Source organism: Gobius niger, assembly GCF_951799975.1.
Source record: "Gobius niger genome assembly, chromosome: 2".
Lineage (NCBI taxonomy): Eukaryota > Metazoa > Chordata > Actinopteri > Gobiiformes > Gobiidae > Gobius > Gobius niger.
Window position 1 is genome coordinate 12101790 of NC_136853.1, and position 21927 is coordinate 12123716.

General features: G+C 40.6%; 1 protein-coding gene across 1 annotated transcript in view; it reads right to left on the minus strand.

Moving 5' to 3' along the window:
• Positions 1 to 10514, minus strand: part of musk (muscle, skeletal, receptor tyrosine kinase) — a gene marked incomplete at its 5' end in the record, with an annotated part of 28690 nt that extends 18176 nt beyond the window's left edge. The window contains 8 exons of the mRNA XM_079552171.1: positions 1539 to 1545; positions 4411 to 4570; positions 7707 to 7831; positions 8409 to 8550; positions 8621 to 8748; positions 8963 to 9114; positions 9190 to 9316; positions 10508 to 10514. Coding sequence (XP_079408297.1) covers positions 1539 to 1545; positions 4411 to 4570; positions 7707 to 7831; positions 8409 to 8550; positions 8621 to 8748; positions 8963 to 9114; positions 9190 to 9316; positions 10508 to 10514 — 848 coding nt within the window. The remainder of the gene's footprint in view (positions 1 to 1538; positions 1546 to 4410; positions 4571 to 7706; positions 7832 to 8408; positions 8551 to 8620; positions 8749 to 8962; positions 9115 to 9189; positions 9317 to 10507) is intronic.
• Between the last annotated feature and the right edge of the window lie 11413 nt (positions 10515 to 21927).

A 21927-nucleotide genomic window follows, 5' to 3' on the forward strand; every position in this document is an offset into this window, starting at 1 on the left:
TAAACTTTCTGTTGGGGCCTAGGATGAAAGTGAACAATAAGCAGTGATATCCTCTCATTTTAAACTTAGTTAAGGTTTTGGATTATTTTTTTCCCTTCATGAAATGTGGCTATTGATGTGCCTATTGAGCATCTTTTGGATCAACGGAGCATCAATACCAATAGGTGAGGTCTTTGGTCTTCATGGCGGGGAGCTGACTTTGCTGCAATACCACACTCTGGTGGCCGGAGTCGACTCCAAAAGAAACATTGTAAACAGGATTCCCATGGACACTTTGCACCTCCCTAGCACTGCTTAAAAGTCTGGCTCCAAATAGTTCCTTTTTGTTAAAACCATGTGACAACACTAGGCTGGGTATCAAATTCTTAACCGTGCTGTTTTTTTTTTGTTAAAGTCAAAAGTTTAAGCCTAAGCCTTTGATTGACAGGCTCTTAACCAAGGGGAGGCTCGTAGCCTGTCCGCCTGTTCCGCAAGGGTTGGGTTCTTGCCGGCTTTTCGCCCTTTTAAGGAACAGGCTCTAGATAAGAGCAAGGTGCTCCATGTTAATTTCACAGGCCACATGGGCTCATATGAATGGGTCTGACTGGCTGACTGTCTATCTCTTGTATTATATCGCTGGTCAATACCTCCGATACGACTGCTGTGTGCGCTCGAATCATTTCAAACTGCACAGCAGCCTGGGGACCATGGCTGAAAATTTCACATGGATTTGGGGACCAATCACAGAACGAGGAGGGACGGCAAGACGACAATGCGCTATTCGACATACGGAAGGTTGTAGTTTGTTTACGGAAAAAACAAAAAAAATATTTACGGATCCATCATGACAGCAGCAGACACGACACCATTTTTCGATCAAGCTTTAGACCTTGTTCTAAATAGTTTAGGCTATGGTTACGTGCAGACGCATAATAGACATTCGTAGCGCCCAATAAACGGCTATGGACAATCGGAAAACACACCTCTCCTACGAAAAAATAAATTGGTGTTCCCCAGACTAAATATAAACTTGTGATTTTAGTCTGGCGTTAGTACATTGGGAAAACATGCAAACTCAATAGAGACAGGTCTATTTTTTTATGTTTCCATGTAAGAAGCTTGAGAAAGACTTGAGTCGGAACACAAGAGGATATCCAGTAGCATTGATATGTTGTTTTTCTTTCAGATTTAATCAGCATATTAGGAAGAGATAAACAAAAATGGACATGTGTTGCCAGATCCATTGAGGCACAGGTGCTCTGGCACTTTTTTCTTCTGCTTTTATTATACTCATTGTAATCGACATATTTGATAGTTCATTAATTAAATGTGCAGATGGTTCAATTAGTAGTTTAAAGCCTGAATATTAAATAGAACTGAATAAAATAGAAGATTAACTAGATGCAGAATATGTGATACTGAAGCTGAAAAGTGGCACTGAGTGTGTATTGACTGTGAAGCATCAGATTGAGCATTTCAACATTAACCATCTGCAACTACGGTAAGTCTAAACAGAACAGTTCATGAAAGAATAAAGCATATCCTGAATAACACTTTACCTCCACTCTATGGGGAAGTGGCAGAATCCAGACGACACCAGTTGAAGAGGCAGGAGAGGAAGGGAAAAAAAAAACAGAGAGATTAGAGAAGAAAAAGTCAGTTTGGAGCAAAAGAGATGAGCAGCCATGACACTTCTGTCATGTCTTGTCGGCGTCAGGGCACTGAAGGCACAGTCACAGAGTGAGCACAGGACGGCCAGTGTGTGTGGTCCGGACCCAGGGAGGTGAGTGTGTTTGGGGCACATGGGGTAGGGGGTGTGGCTGTAGGGCAAATGGGGTAGACCACAGCTGAAGCTACAAAGAATAACACGAGGGAGTGAATCCAATAGGCTTACCCCTAAAATTACAACAAAATAACTGTGGCAATCTCAGATGCCCAGATCACCTTCCAAAGCAATGCAGAGGAGGTGTTCAAAAGAAGCTCTCAGCGGTTCTGAGAAAATCGGGGTCGGTCCACACATTCTAGAATCTGTGTACAAATCAATTGTTGAGAATGTTCTCTCATTGACATTTCACCTCACTGCATGGTGCCATCACATGTCCTGCAGAACAAAAAACAAACTGAACAGGGTGGTGTCGATGGTGGGAAGACCTCAGAGACCTTTGAGTGAGCTGTACAAGGAGAGGACACTGACGAAAGCTCGAGCTCTTGCCTCTGACTGCGCTCACCCTCTGAACTGTTAGTTTGAGCTTCTGAACTCTAGGACGCGATACCGAGTTCCACTGGGTACCAAGGCTGTGTTTAAAAAATCTATGATTCCCTGAGTTGCTCTGTAATATTTATTTTGTATTACTTTTCTATGTTTTTTTTGTTTCCTATGTATTTGGTGTCGGTGAGCCAAATATTAATTTCTACTTAGGTAGACAATAAAAATCTATTCTATTCTACTTTTAAGTACTGTATACTCTAAATGAAAAATTGTCCCTTTGTGCCGTTTGGAACTTTGTGCCCAGTACCTGTGTCATCTTAAAGGGATATTTCAGGATTTGTGACATACAGCCTCATTTCCTAGTTACCCAGAGTATTGTTGATTTCAGGAGATTTTTTTTAAATTCATGCAGTTATTATATTTGAAGAGTGTAGTGGGTCAGACATGTGCTAGGTATCTAGTAACCCGCATTAAAAACAGTCTGACCCGCTCCACAGAGCACCTGAGGCAAATCATTTATAACACCAGACTAACCATATAAATGTCTGTGTCGATAGAATAATGATAACCATTTTGCATTATAAAGACCTTTTATTTGAGCAGCATCAGCTTCGTGGTTGTATAAGCTACGCAGCGGCGGAGTGATCTTCTAGAAAACAGTCCCTCAAAATTTAGATGCAAGGTCAGTTATATTTAGAAAATTATTCTATCGACACAGACATTTATATGGGTAGTCTGGTGTTATAAGTGATTTTCCTCAGGTGCACTGTGCTTGGGTCAAACTGTTTTTAATGGAGGCTACTAGTTACCATAGACATGCACTAGCCTAGCATTAGCCTAGCACCACTAAACTCTTCAACTTCATACGACTGTGTGAATAAAAAAATATATATATATATAAATATATATATATATATATAAATATATATATATATATATATATATATATATATATATATATATATATATATATATATATATATCTCCAGAAATCAACAACACACTGGATAACCAGGAAATGAGGCCCTATGTCAAAAATCCTGAAAAATCCCTTTAAAGGTCCTATATCATGCAAAATCGACTTTTTGGAGCTTTTAGCCATGTTGTTATGCTATTTCCTTATCAAAAACACCCCCAGAGTGGTTTGTGGCTTCATTCACGCAGCTCTCAGTAATCCTCCTGAATCCTGCTCTCTGAGCAGCTGCTCCTCCCTCTCCTGGTGAACGGCTGAGTGTTCAGTTGTGTCGTAACAGCGGAACAGAAGTGCTCGACGTCTGTAATGTAATGTCTTAATTCTATGCTTACGGCCTGATTTTAATTTGTAAAACAGCTTTTTCATTATTTCTGTCGTAAGAGAGAAACAAAGAGTAAAAAATGTAAAAAAAAAAAAAAAGGATGTGCCCGAGGTGCTTCCAGGTCAGCTGAGGCCAAAACAAACACATCGCGTCTGAACAGATCAGTCATGTTTGCGCTGCAGCTGTGAAGATGGAGCTCGTTGCCTACTCTGGACACCTGTTTTTTATTCTTAACGATTCCTAACGATAATGTCACGGACGGAGAAAAAGAAGCGCGTTTGGCTACGAGGACGAGGAGTTTATATTCAACCCTTTTCAGGAAGAGGCCACTCAGCTGTTTTTTTCTCCGGGATTCAGCGACTATCAGCCAAAATATTGTTTTTCTGTGACTGTCACTGATGGATGTTTGGGGAACCTTCGCCAGAATCAAAGTGGATTAACTTTTATAACCAACGCGAGTCCCACATTGTAAACAGCGATGGACCAGAGGGTGAGTCAATCCAAACGCGGGTTAGCTTGTGTGTTAGCATATTAGCATGTGTGTTAGCCATTTATGAAGCTGTGTTGCAGATGTCAACTCCGTATAACTGCATCGTGAAGTGACTTCACTTATTGCTGTTTATTTATATTATGGTGAAGTTGTATGTGCGGAGAGAGGGGGCGGAGTTAACTGAATCGAAGCGTTGTGTCTTCCGGGTTTGAAAAATACCTCCAGAAAACACTTATATTTATCACAAAAATGAGTGCTCCATAATGGTAGAGGTACAATATATCATATAAATGCCTATACTTAACTTTGGAATGGCTAAAATAGCATGATATAGCCCCTTTAAGGTAAGATGAAAAAAACCCTCCTCAGCACATCACCTGCACCACATAGCTTATTAAAAAAAAACAAAAATAGAACCACTTAACTGCTGGCGTTACCTGCTACTGTGACTCGAGCCGTGGCTTTGACGGTGTTGGCCCCCGCGCTGTGTTTGTTGGAGGCCAGGCAGGTGTACAGGGCGGGTTTAGTCACTGTGACTTTCAGAACAGAGAGAATCACATCTCCCACCAGAGTTTCATCCACGGAAGCACCGGAGATCTGGGGGAAATAAAAGGTTGGAATTTATAGCCATATTCACCATCACAAGACAGAAAAAATCCAAATCAAGAGACACATTTGCGATATTACCAAATGGACACTGTTAAATGGTGTAAAACAATAGTCCAGAGCTGAGCATTGGCAACCAGGTACAACAAACACCCCAAAGACTTCAAGTTACACTGTCTAACTATATATTATAATGTTGGGTCACAAATTCACGCTTTAAAACAAGAATTAGTGATTAATGTGGCCTCATTTTCATTCCCAAACCAGTTCTCACACATGGTTAAAGATAGGAATAAAAATGTGCATGTTGTTTTTAGATCCTATTTTACACGGACAAATATAAATGATAAATGGGGGAGTCGTGAAGGTGCTGATGGGAGATGTGGCTAAATTTACAGTAGCATTGGTCAGTCACCCCATTATAGGACGCTGAAATGAACAACTCCACGAGCTGCTAAAGTCACACATAAATCAGCACGTACTATAAACATGAGTTATAACTGTGTGATTATACTGCAGCAAACAAGATGGAAAGAGAAAGACAAACAGGCAAAGAATTTGAATAGCCACAATGATAATCATTCTTGGTCTTCTTCTGTATTTAATTATAGTTTTAGATATAACCTATTATTAACATGTGGTATTTTTACAACGTTAATATCATTAAAGCTTCATGAACTTTCATGAGATTCACTCAAAACACTTGTAATCAAGTGACACAGTTAGTTATACAGCGTCATATGACACTATCTGTCGATAAATGCTAATAACCCAGTGATAACGCCATGCATTAGTGACGAGATGAAACACAATCTCCTCAATCCTTTATCAACATAATGAGAATTCCTGCGCTGTTTGGATTTCTGATCCCACGGCTAAACTGTTGAAGGGTGTGGAAACGTGCGCAGGAGTGTGGAATTGTTTGTCTTGGCATTAAGGGAGTTAAATATTAATTTTAGTGGAATATTGTCATTGGCAAAGTTGTGGAGATTTTTTGGGATCCGTTGCCATCGCCCATTCGTTGTGACAGAAATAAAAAAAAAGTGCAAAGAATGACCTCAAAGGTATAACCACACATATCACACCATGAATATAGATTTTCAGCTGTCCATGAGAGATCATTTTGTGACGGCAGTCTCAGAATCTCTTTAGCCTGAATGAAAACCATCGTCCTGACAGATCTGCATGCTGTGAGCTTTCAAGTCCCTCACAAGTGCACTTCAGTCAGTGGTCTTCACTACACTCATTCTGATCATTTCCATGCTCAACGTGACTGTACGCAGCTTTCATCTTAGCTTGATACAAACGGTTTTCAGTGCATGCAGTTCTTGCTCTCCCTTGAGTTAGTCCAGACTGAAACACTTTACACCCTTTCCAAAAAATTTGAATATCATGGAAACGTTTATTTATCTCCATTCCATTCAAAACGTTAAACTTCCATAGATTACAGATTCAGGGCCCACAATTTTAACAAGTTCAAGTATTTCATTGTTTATTTGTACATAATTTGGGCTTCCAGCTCACAAAACCCACATAAACAGGATTTCCAAGGATTTCCAAAAATTAGAATACTGTGAAGAAATCACCATTTACTTCTCAGTTTTTGCAGAAAAAAAATAAAAAATAAATCAAAATATTGTACTTTCAAAATGATATGTCAATCTTCAATACTTTGTATTGAATCCCTTTGCTTTAATCACTGCCTCGATGTGCTGTGGCATCGAGGCATCATCCTGTGGCATTGTCAGGGAGTTATGGAAGCCCAGATTTCCTTGGTGCTTGCCGTCAGCTCTTCTTTATTTTTGGGTCTGGTGTCCCTCATTTTCCTCTTCATAATACCCCATAGATTCTCAATGTTGTTTAGGTCCAGCGAGTTGGCTGGTCAGTGGAGCATTGTGATGGCATGGGCATCAAACCCAGTTTTGGTGCTTCTGGCGTTATGGGCAGGGGCCAGGTCCTGCTGGAAGATGAAATCTGCATCTCCATACAGATCCTCAGCAGAAGGAATCATGAAGTCCTCTAAAACATTCTGGTAGACCTATGCGGTGACCTTGGATTTAAGAAAGCAGAGTTTACCAACACCTGCACTTGACACTGCCCCGAATCATGACCGACTGTGGATGTTTCACACTGGACCTCCAGCAGCTTGGTTTCTATTCCTCAACCATCGTCCTCCAAACCCTTGGACCTTGATTCTCGAATGAAAGGCACACTTTACTTTCATCGCAAAAGAGGACCTTGGACTACTGGTCAACAGTCTAGTCCTTCTTCTCCTTGACCCAGTTGAGACACTTCCTTCATTGGCTCAGAAGCGGTTTGACCCGAGGAACCTGACAGTTGTTGCCCGTCTCCCAGATGCGTCTGAATGTGGTGTTTTTTGAAGCTGTGACTCCCGCCTCATTCCACTCTTTCTGGATCTCTGCCAGATTCATGAATCTTCTCTGTTTGATAATCCGCTGCAGCCCATGGTCAGCTCTTTTGCTGGTGCATCTTCTCCTGCCACATTTTGCCCTTCCACTGGGCTTTCCATTGATATGCTTGGACACAGCACTCTGTGAACAGCCAGCCTCCTTAGCTATGAACTTTTGTTTGTTACCCATCCTATGGAGGGTATCAATGATGTTCTTCTGGCCAGTTGTCAAGTCTGCAGTCTTCCCCATATTGATCCTAACTGAGACAAATGAACCAAAGTGAAGAAACTCAATGACACCTGGGAAAACCTGTGAAAACCTGTGCAGGTGCTTTGAGTTTAGATGAGTCGCGTGTGACACTCAGTTTAAAACATTCATGCCTTGTAAAAATTTTATTTTTTGGAAATCCTGTTTTTGTGAGTTTTGTGAGCTGGAAGCCCAAATTATGGACAAATAAACAACAAAATAATTGAAATCGTTTTAAGAATTGGGCCCTGAATCTATAATCAATGGAAGTTTAACGTTTTGAATGGAATTATGGAAATAAATAAACTTTTCCATGAAATTCAACTTATTTGGAAAGGGTCTGTAGGTAAGCTACAAGAAGGTATCTAAGGTAAGCTACTAGAAATAGGGTAAAAAGATCAAAGTAGGTAAAAAAAAACCTGTAAGCAAGTACAATACGACATAATAAAGAATGATCTGCATGTGCTCACAGTGTTGCCGTTCTCCAGCCAGGTGATGGTGGGGATGGGGTTTCCGGTTGCGTTGCACTCCAGAGAGATCTGGCTGCCATATGCCACTCTCTTCTCTTTAGGAACCTTGAGGATTCGAGCCGGGGCTGTACAGACGCACACAAATCACAGACAGACAGTGAGGACACTTTAATGTGCTGCACGAGGCAAGGGCTCCATAATGAGGCTCCTTCATATTTCATCAGCGCAGTGGTCCATAGATGTCTGTGTGGCTGTCTCTGAGTGGTTAATCCCAGGAAGAGATGGGCTGTCGTGAGGCTTCAGACTGAGCAGAACTGGATGTTGCTGAGCAGTACACTTCCTGAACTGTGTGTGGCCTTTTTTGTGTCGCGTTTGCACCTTCTTCCTGTGGGTGGGTTTGCGCTGGGTGCTCTTGATTCCTTCTCCAACCTAGTTCAAGATGTGGAGAAGGGTTTACAGGGGAAGCACTACAGTTGACCACAGGCTCCCTCAGTGACACTGAAGGATGGGTGAAGCACAGCACAACACAATTTCCCATAGGAGCAACCTTACACTGCAAGAAATCCATTCATTTCTTAGGCGGTCACTAATCGAATGAAAATCCACCAATCCTAAACAAAAGCGACGGTTTTTGGGTCATAACTTGGTTCTGGATGGGCCTCTTTTAGTGTCAGTGTGGAATACAATCCTTGAAGTGCAAACCTTGGACTTCTATTGTGACTGGTTTGGAGAAAGCCAAGCCAAAGCTGTTCCTGGCCACACATCGATAATGTCCCGCATCCTCCTTGTGAATGTTGTGGATCTTCAGTGCCCCATAGTCCAATATGGTCACCCGGTCACTCAGCTGTTAGAAAAAGAAACAATGAAGTTTTCCACCAAAAAAAAGGTTAAAACATAGCAAGCAAAGTGGATACCTTGATAAGCTCGTCATCTTTTAGCCACGTGACGTCAGGTTTGGGGTTGCCGAGGGTAACGCACGGCAGCACTGCTTTGGAATCGATCAGCAGCGTAACGTTGGTCGGGTGACGCTTGATTTGTGGCTCTGAAATAAACGAACCATTACTTTGACACTGTCTGCTGTGAATGTAAGTGTGTGAGTGCGTCTTTGGTGGTGGCCGGAAAAGTCATTGGCAGCCATGTCTCCGCCGGTCAGACCCGGGGCAGCTTTGGTAACATAAGTAGCGTCGCACGGTTGAGTGTGGGGAGTGAATGAATAGGCTCTGTGTCTTGATCTCCGCGTACAGTCCAAGACTTACTCATTTTTAGCTGCAGCGCTCCGCAACTCTTGGCCGGTTCTCCGACACCGTTACTGGCAATACAGCAGTACTCTCCGTTGTCCGACTCGCGCGCATGTGGAATGACAAGCATTTGACCTTGCTCTCTGGTCAAGTAGCGCTGGTCGTAGTACCTGATGGGACAAAAAACAAAATAAAAGCCTGCTCACATGTGTTGACATTCAAACGGATACATGGCCGTGGCGCACATAATCTGGTGGTTGTTCTTGGTCCAGGTGATGTCCGCAGAGGGGCGGGACTCCACCTCGCAGATGAACGTGGCATTGTGGTCCAGCAGAACATCCACCGTCTCCAATAATGTGATGATACGAGGGGCTGAAGGAGAGGACAACATTTGACCATTATAATAGTCATACTAAGATTTCAGAATGAGATTTTCTGGGGAGTCTTGGCCCCTGAAGGAAACATATTGCACACGTTTTAGTAAACCAATGCAGACACAGCGATCCCGGATTCTATCTCTGGGCTGCACGGCGTCCTTTTCGTGTGGAGTTGTCCTGCATAGATTTCCTCCAGATGCTCCCCTACAGTAGACCTAAGAACATGTACAATAGGCCGAGCTGAGTGAGAGTGTGTTCGAGAGTGTAAGTGCGAGGGCGAGAGTGGGAACTGCACACAGAAAGGCCCCACACGGTCCGGACACAACCCCGGGGCCTTCTTGCTATGAGGCGAGAGTCTTGAAAACAGAGAAGAAGGTAGATACCATTTCAAGTGCTCATATAAATGACTGGAGCCACCTGGTTTGCTCATACGGAACAAGTGAGGCTGCATAAACCCCTTGGTTGGGGGGTGGGAGGAAGAGTGTCTTTTATTTTGGATAACGGAGACCAGGGTTACAGGAAATAAGTTTAAAATAAGCTGGATATAGTAAAAATTACATTACGATCAAGTAAAAATCTCAATTCCTTTTTTCCCAACAATGAAGAAGGCTTGAATTTAAGTTTTGTGAGTTGCCAGAGAAACCAATCATATATACTTTTTTATGTTCAATGCCTTCTGTATCTTACCCTTTTAGCAACACAAAAAGTACACTGACCTCTTGTGGCCGGCTTACTGTATTGCTCTGAGGCTACCACAGTGTGTGAATGTTTAGCTAACCAGGGACCAGTCGATAATTATACAAATATAAAAATATGCCTGTGAAAGCTTGAACGTGGTGAAAGTCGCTTAAATAAGGCTAAAAAACAGAGAAAGACAAGCTTCATATTGAATGCCATTTGAGGGTGGAAGACTGAATTCATCCAAATAAAACCGACTGACATCTGGACATCATTTTGAAACGGCTTTAAATGCAGAAACCCGGTCCAGATGCTTCGGTCTACTTTTAGTTTTGGCACTTTCAGTTGGACAACGCCATAAACCATCCTCCACACAACAAAGGTTTTTATCCCCGGTCTTTAGATAAATCTTGATTTGTGTCGGTGATATTATGGCTCATGTTCCCAGTGTGCCCCGTTGTCTCATGTGTCTCAATGCACATTTACTGAATGCTCTGGCCCCGTTCACTGTCCATTGTCCGGTCCACTGGCCACCAGTGAGGTCAGTGAATCTGATAGTCCGTGCTGGCTGCTGGCTGTGCGGCGCCTTGTTGCTTAAATGTCACTAACATTATTTGCTGATTGAGTCATGTTTTTTTCCAGGATCACAAACAAATCCTATCAAAAATCCTCACGGTTTCATGTATCAGTATAATATCTCAAACTCATTTCATGATGATGATCTAAAATATGCACATCCAATGCCTTTTTCCTTCTTTCTTTCTTTTTTTTTACAATAATCTTTTATTTTTTTTATGAAGTAATGAAATCAACTGTTTATAGGCTAAATACTGTCATCTACTCTCACGTAATAAAGCGCCTATGCTGTCAATCACATATAGATTTGTATTATCTGAAATAAAATAACATGTTGCACATTTGTACTTTTCATAAAATGTCTGCAAAGCTGTGCAATTGAAAAATACTCGCTGTAACAATAGTCTAAATAAACAAAAAATAAACTAAATTAAACATATCGCAGTACTATGTGGAAATACATTAAAATACACTTTTGTCAACTGACGCAATTAACACTTTTAAGTCTTTGTAATTGTTGACTTGAGTTGTATTATGTAAAGAGCAAAAAATCCTATTTTTTTTTTCATGGACTTTTTGAAAAATGTAATTATAAAGGGAGCCACCAATACACACTTATAGAATCACGAAGAAGAAGCTAACAAGCTAACGGGCAAAGCTAACTGTGGGCTAGCGCCACTTAAACAGTATTTACAGCCAAGTTTGAGTGAAAAAAGTATGTCTCCATTGGGTAATTGGATGTACAATATCCCTCGGTCCCTTTGTCTTTTCTGTCAGCGTAGTATTTACTCTCTCGGACAATCAATGAGTAAAAAACGCAACATGCTACGACACCTGCAGTGGCGCTTATGGCCACTAGAGGCATATGACTTACATAGTAGTACTGCTTTAAATGCAAGTGGGGGCTCCTCAGCTATGTGCAAACTACTGACCGTAGCAGGGATAGTGTACAAGAAAATAAATATTAAATGCTTAAAAACACCATGAAATGCATTTATTGCCTTTCATCTCATAAAGATTTGGATAAATGTTTAATTTAGGTATTTGTTTCTCAAAATAAACTCAAACATTTTTGCCACTGCTTTATTTTTATTTTCTTATGTAAATTGGAATAAAGGGACACGTCTTTTTGACCTGCAGCGCTCCACAACTGGGTTCCAACTGGCTTTGATTTCTTTGAAGTTTGGCTTTACTCCTGCAGGCATTTTCCATCCTTTGAGTCCAGATTGTAAACAGTGGGACAGGCCAGATTCGTGTGCTACATCCACGCTCTAAGCTGTCAGAGCCCATCCATTGTTTGAACGGAGACAGTTTGAAAAGGCACAGAGACGAGCAGGAGACCATTTGGTACGTGAAGCATGGACAGTGTTTTACTGACTCAAGGTGACGAGTCCACGAGTACTGACATACTTCAATCACCTGGAAAGTTGACTTGCAACCCCAGGAGGTATCACAAAATAACGAGTCAGCAGAAGCATGTTACCAGGCACTTGGGTGTACTCCCGAACAGGATGCAGTAAAGAGGATATAGGTTTAGCCAGATTTACACAGCACAGCCCAATAAACACCTCCCGCACTCTGCGTGAACTGGACACAGCAGGTGAGAGCTGCCGTCCCTGTCCTGTTCTCAAATCCTCGAACAGCTCAGCAAAGTGAGGGCATCCTTCCCTAAGATGAGGTTATAATGACAAAAAAATCAACAAAAATATGATGGTGATGATGAAGATGGTGATTAACAGAAAATCTATGGCGGCACAGTCAGACAACCAGGAAGTCACTCATCTTTTTTCCATCTAAAGCCTGTACGTATCAACCAGGTATTCACTTATGCACTTAATCAGAATTAACTCATTGATCACTCTGTTATATTGAAAAGAAATAAGGGGGGAAAGGCTTATGTTCTATCATTGCCTTAAGGCGAGACACTGCAGGCGAATAGGGAAAAAAATGTATATTTACAGATATCAATTTGAAACGTTTGCTGTAGATCACTGGCATAAATGTGAGAAAAAAATACATTGCAAGTTTTCTGTCATTTTATCTTTTCATATAAGAACAAGGTGTTTCATGCCTAAACATGCCCCAAATTTCCCATCTTTTCGGCGACGGGATCTGAATAATGGATAGAGCTACATTCAAATTTATGGTTTCATTCTATTGATAAATGAGTTGCCAAGACTTTTTCAGAGGGGATTTTGGATTTCTTGTTTAGTTTTAAAATAAGCTGTTTTTTAGTGGAAAAATGTGTAAAAATTTAATTTTCGCCTTATTTTTTGACATTCAAAACTCAATAAACCGGGCTAGGGATTCAATAATAAAAAGTCCCTCTGAAAAAATCTTCCAAATATTGTTCAGTCCAAGGCTGGAAAATTTGAAGTCTTTGGGTCCTACTGACGTGGACATAGTGTCACCACAATGACAGAAAAATGTGTTTTGAGAAAAAGGACCTTGAAATTGTGTTCTCCCATATAAGTCTATGGGGGAACATTGAATCAGCGCAATATTTAAACATGTTATTGTGAAGATTAGGTATATTTTCTGTTTCCGGGTGAAAGCTTGTATGTTCAGAGACCAATTTGGCCCAAAACCTGAAACCTGAAAAAATTTAGTTTTGCCTGTAGTGTCTCCCTTAAGAAGACAACACTTTATCCAAGCATTCAGTGGCATAATTATCGAAACGATGATGTACATGTTTTCACTTTTTATGTATTAGCTTTTCTTTATTTTCAAGACTATTACACACACTATGAACTAACTCATGGGATTATGTAGGAAACAGAAAGTGGTGAAATAACTCGAAACATGTTTTATATTTCGAATTCTTCAAAAATGCCACCCTTTATTCTTGGAGTTTGCTGAAATGGTTTTCAACAGTCCTGTGAAGCACATTGAGCAATGTCAAAAGTACAGTAAAAGTAAAGTATCAAAGCAACACGACAATGTTAATAGTGTTGAAGTAAAAGAAAAAAAAACATACATTAAAAAAGTATTTCCAAACTTTTGAGCGGTTCTGCACTGCAAAAAGTGAATATCAAGCATTGGCTTGAATGACCTGAATTGAGGAAATGTATCTTGTTTTGAGCGGTCTTCACTCATTTAGACACTTTTCCTGATCGGACCAAGTTCGCTTTGCTTGTTTGAGGACATTTCAGACCAGCTCTAAGGTAAATCTTGCTTGAAATAAGAAAGTAAAATTGCCAATGAGACAAGACCAATTTTCTTACCCCATTAGCAAAGAAAATGACCTGAAATGAGGACGAAATGTATCGAAACGAGTCAGAAACATCTCAGAACAAGTGAAATAATCTGGGACAAATGCCCAACAACTTCTTAACTCGTCAAAACAACTAAAATTTGGATTATTGTGCTCAAATTGAGATGTTTATACTGATCTAGTTAATTACTTTTTGCAGTGTGTATACTGTACACATACTGTAGATATAATTGCATTATTCACAGCCTCATTCTGCTTAATTGCAGTATGTTTCTTGTGAAGTATTTTTTCATCCAGTGCATCTCACATCACACCAAAAGTGCCGTCCTGATGCAACCCACAACAGATGCATGCTTTAGAAAAATATCCCTCTACCGTATATTAGCCCATGTTGGCCTTGTAATTCATGGTTTTATCTTATTTCTTTATGCAGTACAACGGCAACAGTTGATAACAAAAGCTTTAGAAAAACACAGTATAAGGAGAAACTTATGCTTCTTATCTTCTCAGTCAGGTTGAACTTTTCCCCTTCTATCTTCAGATAATGCCTGTTTCTAAGTACGTCGGCCTAATACACAGCACATTAACAACACAACAAGAGCTCAATCTCTTACCTCTTTGCAAACCGAAACCTGGATTTATGACACACAACAGGACAAGGGCTTCCGCAACCAAAATAGCTTGAACCGTTTTCATTTTGCCAGTGAAAAATCGAGTTAATTCCGGTGTAGCGGCGGCGAGATGTGTCTCCAGTGGACAGCCATGTAGCTCTAGCCGGAGCCGCTCTTGTCCACAGTGAGTGCATGGACAGGGTGATGGACAGTAGCAGCTGCACTCTGTCCTCGTGTACAGTCACTCAGGCTGAAAGCAAACCCCGTCACAGTCCCTAACAACATTCCTCCTCGAGTGCTTCAAACGTTTCATACAAGAGGTTTGCATAGAAGCTGTGAAGCTGTGCGTTATAATCCTGCATCTGACACAAATGGTGGTGCTTTCTCCGTGCATTTTTATACAACAAGCCAGATGACTAATAAAGAACTTAATGCCAACTATGAAGACACAATTTTATTCTCATAGCTCTTTCTGTTCAGCCAATAACCGTCATTGCAATCATCATCATTGGTGTGACATCATCAGCGGTGTGGGACACTTCTGCCAAGTTTAATGGAGGTTCTTAAAGGCACTGGACATGTTTTTTTTTTTTTTCTCGTATTGAAAAGAAATTACACTGTGCTTCTAAATATAAAGTATTTGTATCCATTTCATGAACTTGCAGGCTAGTTTTGTAGTATTTTTGTAAAAGTGGCCCTGAAAAGTGGCCCTGCAAGTTATGAAATGTGCCTGAAAATGAAGAATTGGGATGCGATTGTTTGGAAAGTTAGGAATGAGTCTGGACAACTAACATTTTAGTTTAGCATTTTAGCTCATCATTGAGATATCTTTTGTCAGCCTTTTTCACCTTTTCTGTAAATAAACCTTTCTTTTGTGCACTTCTACCCGGTCTCGTCTTTTATTGTTTGCTATCAAAAAAAAAAATCAGGTCCTTAAACTTACCAGGTACTGCAGTTTCCCCATTTCTAATGACAGGCCTTTGAGACTCAGACATGTGCTGCTGTTCTCCATGTAATGACTGATGCCTCCGGTCCCACATCCAGACCCTAACAGTAACCAAGCCGACGTTCCCCGCATCCTCCTCCACTGATGGGTCGAACAGTAAGCTGCCGATCCCGAGAAAACCAGAATGATACACCGTGCTAGCATCTGCGGAATACAGGTACGGGAGGGGGTGAGTTTGTCTTGTTCAACGAGAATGCACTGGTGCATGTTTTGTGCAAGATCTCAGTTATCCAAGAGATTTCCATCATAGAAAGGATTGCCATGTTGCACCTTTCACAACATGGCCTCAAAACAAAAACAACTCAGCACAAATAACTTTGAGAATCCTTTAGAGCTGCATTACCTGAATTACACAGTCTTGGGATATTTTACTTACTGGCCTTTTTCAGAAGTAAACAAACTGCTAGTTGATGACCTAAATGTCTTTGAGTAGCATTTGCGAGCTACAAATCCACAAATGTATTCCTTTGAAACAATGAAGAGGCACCAAGTGCCCCTCACACCTGCAGCACAGTGGAGGCATCACAAGAGGAGCTGCAGGAAACAAAAAAGGGGCAAACAAGGAGGTATCCAGGCAAGACTTGCATCTTAACCACACATGCTGGGAAGTGCCAGGAGACTTGCATTCCCTGCCCTCCCTCGCCTGAAGTCCGTGGTGAGCAGAGTCACAACCTTCAAACCTCTTGCTGTCCAGATATTATCTGACCTCTCCTGGGATGCTACTGTACGGTACAAGCTTTCTAAAACACGCCCCAGGATATATACTAGTTGAGTGTGGCCAGGAGAGCTAGACTTCTCTCTGATGTCCTCAAAAAGATCTATCTGACTTTCATCAGACCTGTGCCAGTGTGTGGCGGCCTCTCCAAGAGCCTGTCAGTGGAACTGGTGCAGAAAAGGTACTGCAGGATTATTGGTATCCCTGAGTGAGAGGTGGGACATGGCCACACTGCAGACCCTCCAGAATATCCTGAAGGACAGTTTCAGACCTTCAGACCCCCTCCATTTGATACCAGCTCAGGCACCAAAGACCATAAGCAGCCAAGAAGAGCAACACACAAAAAACATGACATGTCTTTTATCCCACAAGCTTTAATGTTGATTTATAAATCTGTTTTATAGACGTTTTTTTTTTCTTCTATTGCTGTCTTTCTTCTATTGTAATTGACACATTTCAGGTTGTTCTATCCTACTATGGCAATGTTCTAATAAACCTAAACCTAACAAGCGTGGTGGTGGGAAGGACTTCAGTCTTATCAGCTGGTATCTTCATCAGGCGTACACTTTTTTCACCATGCAACATCATGAAGGATGTCAAGCTGTGGGAGTGTCTGGAAGTTGGAGTTTGTATGTTCTCCCTGTGTCTGCGTAGGTTTCCTCCGGGTGCTCCAGAGTCCAAGTTGGCAGCGCACAGAGTCACAGCGGCTCAGGACTGAGACAACATCTGACCTACATGATATTGTTAAAATATATGTTAAGTTAAGCACCTGACTTTTTTGTGTTAGGTTATTTAATTTTTGAATTTTGTAAGAGTTGTAAGAAGAACGCTCAAACAGCACTTTAAGACTGGTATACTGTATGTCCCCTGTGGAATAAGAGGCTACACCGACCCCATAGCTTTAGCTAAACAAACGTGGTTGTTCAGTTATAGCATTAGCTCCACGCACACAGACTGGACAGTGTTCAGGAGGCCCTTGTGTCACCTGTCACTACAGCCTATGTCTCTGTGTCTCAGCTTTATTTTGGGAAAGGAATGGCATTTCACGTCATTTACTCTGCTTCCATTCTGCCGCCAGCGGATGTAGTTATTGTGTTTCCCTGTTGCGTACAGTCACCAATGACCGTACATAAACTAAAGGCTGAAGATCACACAGTAGAGGCTTTAACTATGACGCTGAATTAAATCCTACACAGTCATCATCGACAGCATATTACACTCAAATTTTCCCAGTAAAATTGGTTGAGATAAAAAAAAAAAAACAGGTTGAGGACATGATGGGAAATAATAATCTAGTGAGAGTTTTGTGTCACTTCAAAAGCGTAGAAAAAAATTAATAAATGTTGCTCTTGAATTGTCTAAAAAAATAATAAAGCATGAATAAATGAATAATTTGCAGTAACAGTGTGTGACTTTGAGTGTATTTTTAAAAAAAATACTATCTCTTTATGCAGATCAATCTTAACCTCTTACCACCCACCAAAACCAAATGCATTCTCTCCTCTTTGCCATTGTCGTCACTTTTTATTTCCCTTGTGTGTTTTTGTCACTTTTTTATGGCACTTTTGTTACTTTTTTTGCTGGATTTTAGTCACTTTTTGTTGCTGTTTTGTCACATTTTTTGCTGCTCTTTTGTCACTTTCTGCTGAATTTTTTGTCACTTTTTTGCTGGATTTTTGTCTTTTTTTGCTGGTTTTTGTCACTTTTTTGCTGGATTTTACTTTTTTACTGGATTGTTTGTCACTTTTTTGCTGGATTTTTGTCACTTTTTTGCTGGATTTTTGTCTTTTTTCGCTGGATTATTGTCACTTTTTTGTTGCTGTTTTGTCACATTTTTTTGCTGCTCTTTTGTCACTTTTTTGCTGATTTTTTTTCTTTTTTTGCTGGATTTTTGTCTTTTTTTGCTTGATTTTTGTCACTTTTTTGCTGGATTTTTGTCTTTTTTTGCTGGATTTTGGTCACTTTTTTGCTGGATTTTTGTCTTTTTTTGCTGGATTTTGGTCACTTTTTCGCTGGATTATAGTCACTTTTTTGTTGCTGTTTTGTCACATTTTTTTGCTGCTCTTTTGTCACTTTTTTGCTGATTTTTTTCTTTTTTTGCTGGATTTTTGTCTTTTTTTGCTTGATTTTTGTCACTTTTTTGCTGGATTTTGGTCACTTTTTTGCTGGATTTTTGTCTTTTTTTGCTGGATTTCGGTCACTTTTTTGCTGGATTTTTGTCACTTTTTTGCTGGATTTTTGTCTTTTTTTGCTGGATTTTTGTCACTTTTTTGCTGGATTTTGGTCACTTTTTTGCTGGATTTTTGTCTTTTTTTTGCTGGATTTTTGTCACTTTTTTGCTGGATTTTGGTCACTTTTTTGCTGGATTTTTATCTTTTTTTGCTGGATTTTTGTCACTTTTTGCTGGATTTTTATCTTTTTTTGCTGGATTTTTGTCACTTTCTAGCTGGATTTTTGTCACTTTTTTTCTGGATTTTTGTCTTTTTTTTTGCTGCACTTTTATCACTTTTTTGCTGGATTTTTGTCACTTTTTTGTTGGATTTTTTTTACTTTTTTGCTGGCTTTTTGTCACTTTTTTGTTGGATTTTTGTCACTTTTTCGCTCTATTTTTATAATTTTTGTCAATTTACATCCTCATTTTCTTCTCATTTTTTGTCGCTATATTGAAGAAGCTTTTAGATTTGCAGAATTTGGAGAACAGGAGAAAACATGTTCAGGTGGGAGTTAAGAGGTTAAACAGCTGCAGCTCCTCCCGTAACCCAAACCTAGCTCTGAGAACTACATTTCACATCATGCTTCTATTCCATTTCCGAGCTTTCTGAAGCAATGCCTCCGTCTGCTGGCCGTCTGAGGAAGTGCACCTCCAACTCCACCACACTACCTTCTCCAAACACCCATCAACAACAGTGAATCAGCTCGTGCCAGGTATTGCAGGCCCCGCCCATACTGAGCTGTCCTAACGTGTTCTGCAATCATTAACCAGCAGCTGTTTTTACCACATGGACCTATGAACCCATAATGTACAACACTCAGCAGATATAAAGGAGTGAAGCTACAAGACCAGCCAAACAGGTGGGTGCTCTTATTTTCTGTTTGTATACCTAGTGTAACGTGGGAGCGCAAAACTATCTTAGGTGCCCTTAGAATTAGTACATATGTTGGGTTACAGGTAAGCAGTAACGCGGTGGGTAGTACTCAGTTACATTTACTCAAGCACATGCACTTCAGTAACTTTTTGAAGTAACTAGTTTTGTAAGTATTTTCTTGTTATACAGTAGACTACTTTTTACTTGTTCTTGAGTAACGCTAAAATGTACTATCTGTACTCTTAGTTAAGTAAAACAAAAAAAGTAACTCAGGTCCCTGGGAGTAAATCTTGATTTCGACGCGTATTTCTTCTTCCAAATGTTGCATTTTATATGTTTTTTTATGGTGTTTACAATTTTCACATTATTTCATGTTTTGTTTCTCATAATTGATGTCAGCACTGAAACGTGAATTCGACTTTTACGCTCAGGTACTCAAGCAAAAAGTACGTTTTTACTCTTACTTGAGTCAATATCTGGGCCACTACTTTTTACTTAAACTTTAGTAAAAAAATATGTTTTTAAAGGAACGTTCCATTTACTTCAGTAAATATTTTGGCTACTCTACTCACCTCTGAGCAGTAGTAACAGTAGTAACAGTAGTCATAGTATTAGTAGAAAAAGTAGTGGTAGTAACAGAACAGCACTAGTATCATACATAGTAACACTTTGTATATTAGGCCTGTGTATTTAGGTAGGTAGATTCTTTACTTAAGTGAGAGTAATGGTAGCTTAACAGTAACTTTATCCAAGTGGAAGTAGTGAGTACTGTACTGTACTGTGAGTGAAGAGTAGGCCTAATAGTTTGATGTAAAAGACTGATTTATGTTTCAGTAGTGACGTAAATGATGGGAAACAAACAATTTAAAAAGTTGCTCTCGTACATCATACTTGTAACTGTGTACTACCAACCGAATCTGGAAGTAACAGCAGAAACAGTTTGTGGTTTATTACTAGTGGAAGTAGTAATAGCTGTTAGTAGTTAACATAGTTGTGGATCTTGGCTGATAATTACAATATATTTAATCTTTTCATGTTTGTCTCAGTGCTGACTAATGGTGGCTACAGTGACTGTGCAGTTCCTCGTGTAAACCTGCAGTCGCCCTGTTGACATAGAGCTGTTGACCGTAGTTCAGCAGGTCTCGTTCTATTGACCCGAGCTTGACACACAGCGTGCACAGAGACTTCGCTGCAGAGACACACGTCAGACACGACTGATGCAATCACTTTAAGCAATGTTAAAACACAAGTCAAGGCGTGAGACTGCAGAGCTGAAATCTGCACTGGGAAGAGCTGCAGGGGGTCAACATTCAGGGTTTTGTAACTTGAAAAGTCAACAAGGCAAATGCACAGGATGAAAAACACATCAGGAAAAGGCTTAACATGACAACAATTATTCTTTAAGGGTCTTTATATATAAGTCAGTTTTCTTATCAAAAACTTGGACTTGTATTGTGTTTGATCCATGCATGTGTAAGGGACTTTGTTATATGCCTCTTGGCCCTATGCATTGACTTTGCATTGTGTACATGGCCTGGACAGTGGACACTGGACTGGGTTTATTGTGTTGTGGACAGTTCGCTTAAATCTTCAGAAGCTTCTTCTTGTTGTTGGTTCCAGAAATAAGACTAAGATAGAGGACTATTTAAGCTCTGTCTCTCCCTAAAAGAGGGAGCAGGACTGCCATAAAACACCCATTTCTTATTTAATTACAAACAACAAATTCACTCATTTTGAATAATTACTTAAACTTCTCAAAGCGCCACGCTATAGTCAGTACATCATACTCAGCAGTGATAAGCTACTATTGTAGCCACAACTGTCGCCACCTCCCATTCACAGATACACTGCATTCATTCTGGACTATTGTACATGTTTGTAGTGGTAGAGGAAACCAGAGTACCCGGAGGAAATCTACGCAGACTCAGGGAGAATACGCAAACTCCACACACAAAGGCCACGTCCGGCCGCAGATTGAAACCCTCTCGCTGTGAAGCACGAGCGCTAACCGCTGTGCCACCATGCCAAATGACCTGGGCTGGGGTGAAACTGAGAGTCATTAGGTCTCATTTGCAGCCACAAAGTCCTGCTGCTTCTCTGATCTTGATCCATAAAGTGGAGACATATTATGATGCAGCCCCCCCCCCCACATTGGTTACAAACCAGCACATTTATACAACTCATTAATAGAACACAATCTGGAATGCGATAGAATAAAAAGCAAAAGTCATGAACCAAATGTCAAGTGAAATAGTGTGGTTAGGTGTGCACCTACAGAGCTGTCCTGTCCTGCCCTGGCAGAATACAAAGCCACTCTTGCCCCTTATCGACAGTGGAAGCAGTGGAGCACTTTGGCCCCATTAAAGGCTGCAGTGAAAGTATGTGGTACTGGTTTTTCAGCTTAATATGTGATACATCATGAAATCATATACTGTATTGTCCCAGCCCCATCTCGCTGAATGAAATGAGGGGAATTCACATATTCTCACTGCACCTTAAACGGATGCCGTTAGGTACCATGCTATTACTTCTCTGCTAGCATGTTATTTAGGAAGGCATACACTTGCTTTACTACCCTTTGTTCCTGTAAATGCACATTCTGAGGCGTGGCTTTGACTGACAACTGCGAATACCTGAGATAGTTCCTGTGGCTGCAAACAGGCTTAGACACAGTATCGCGGTGCACGGACCAACTCGGGAGCTCGAGCTGGGAAAGCGTT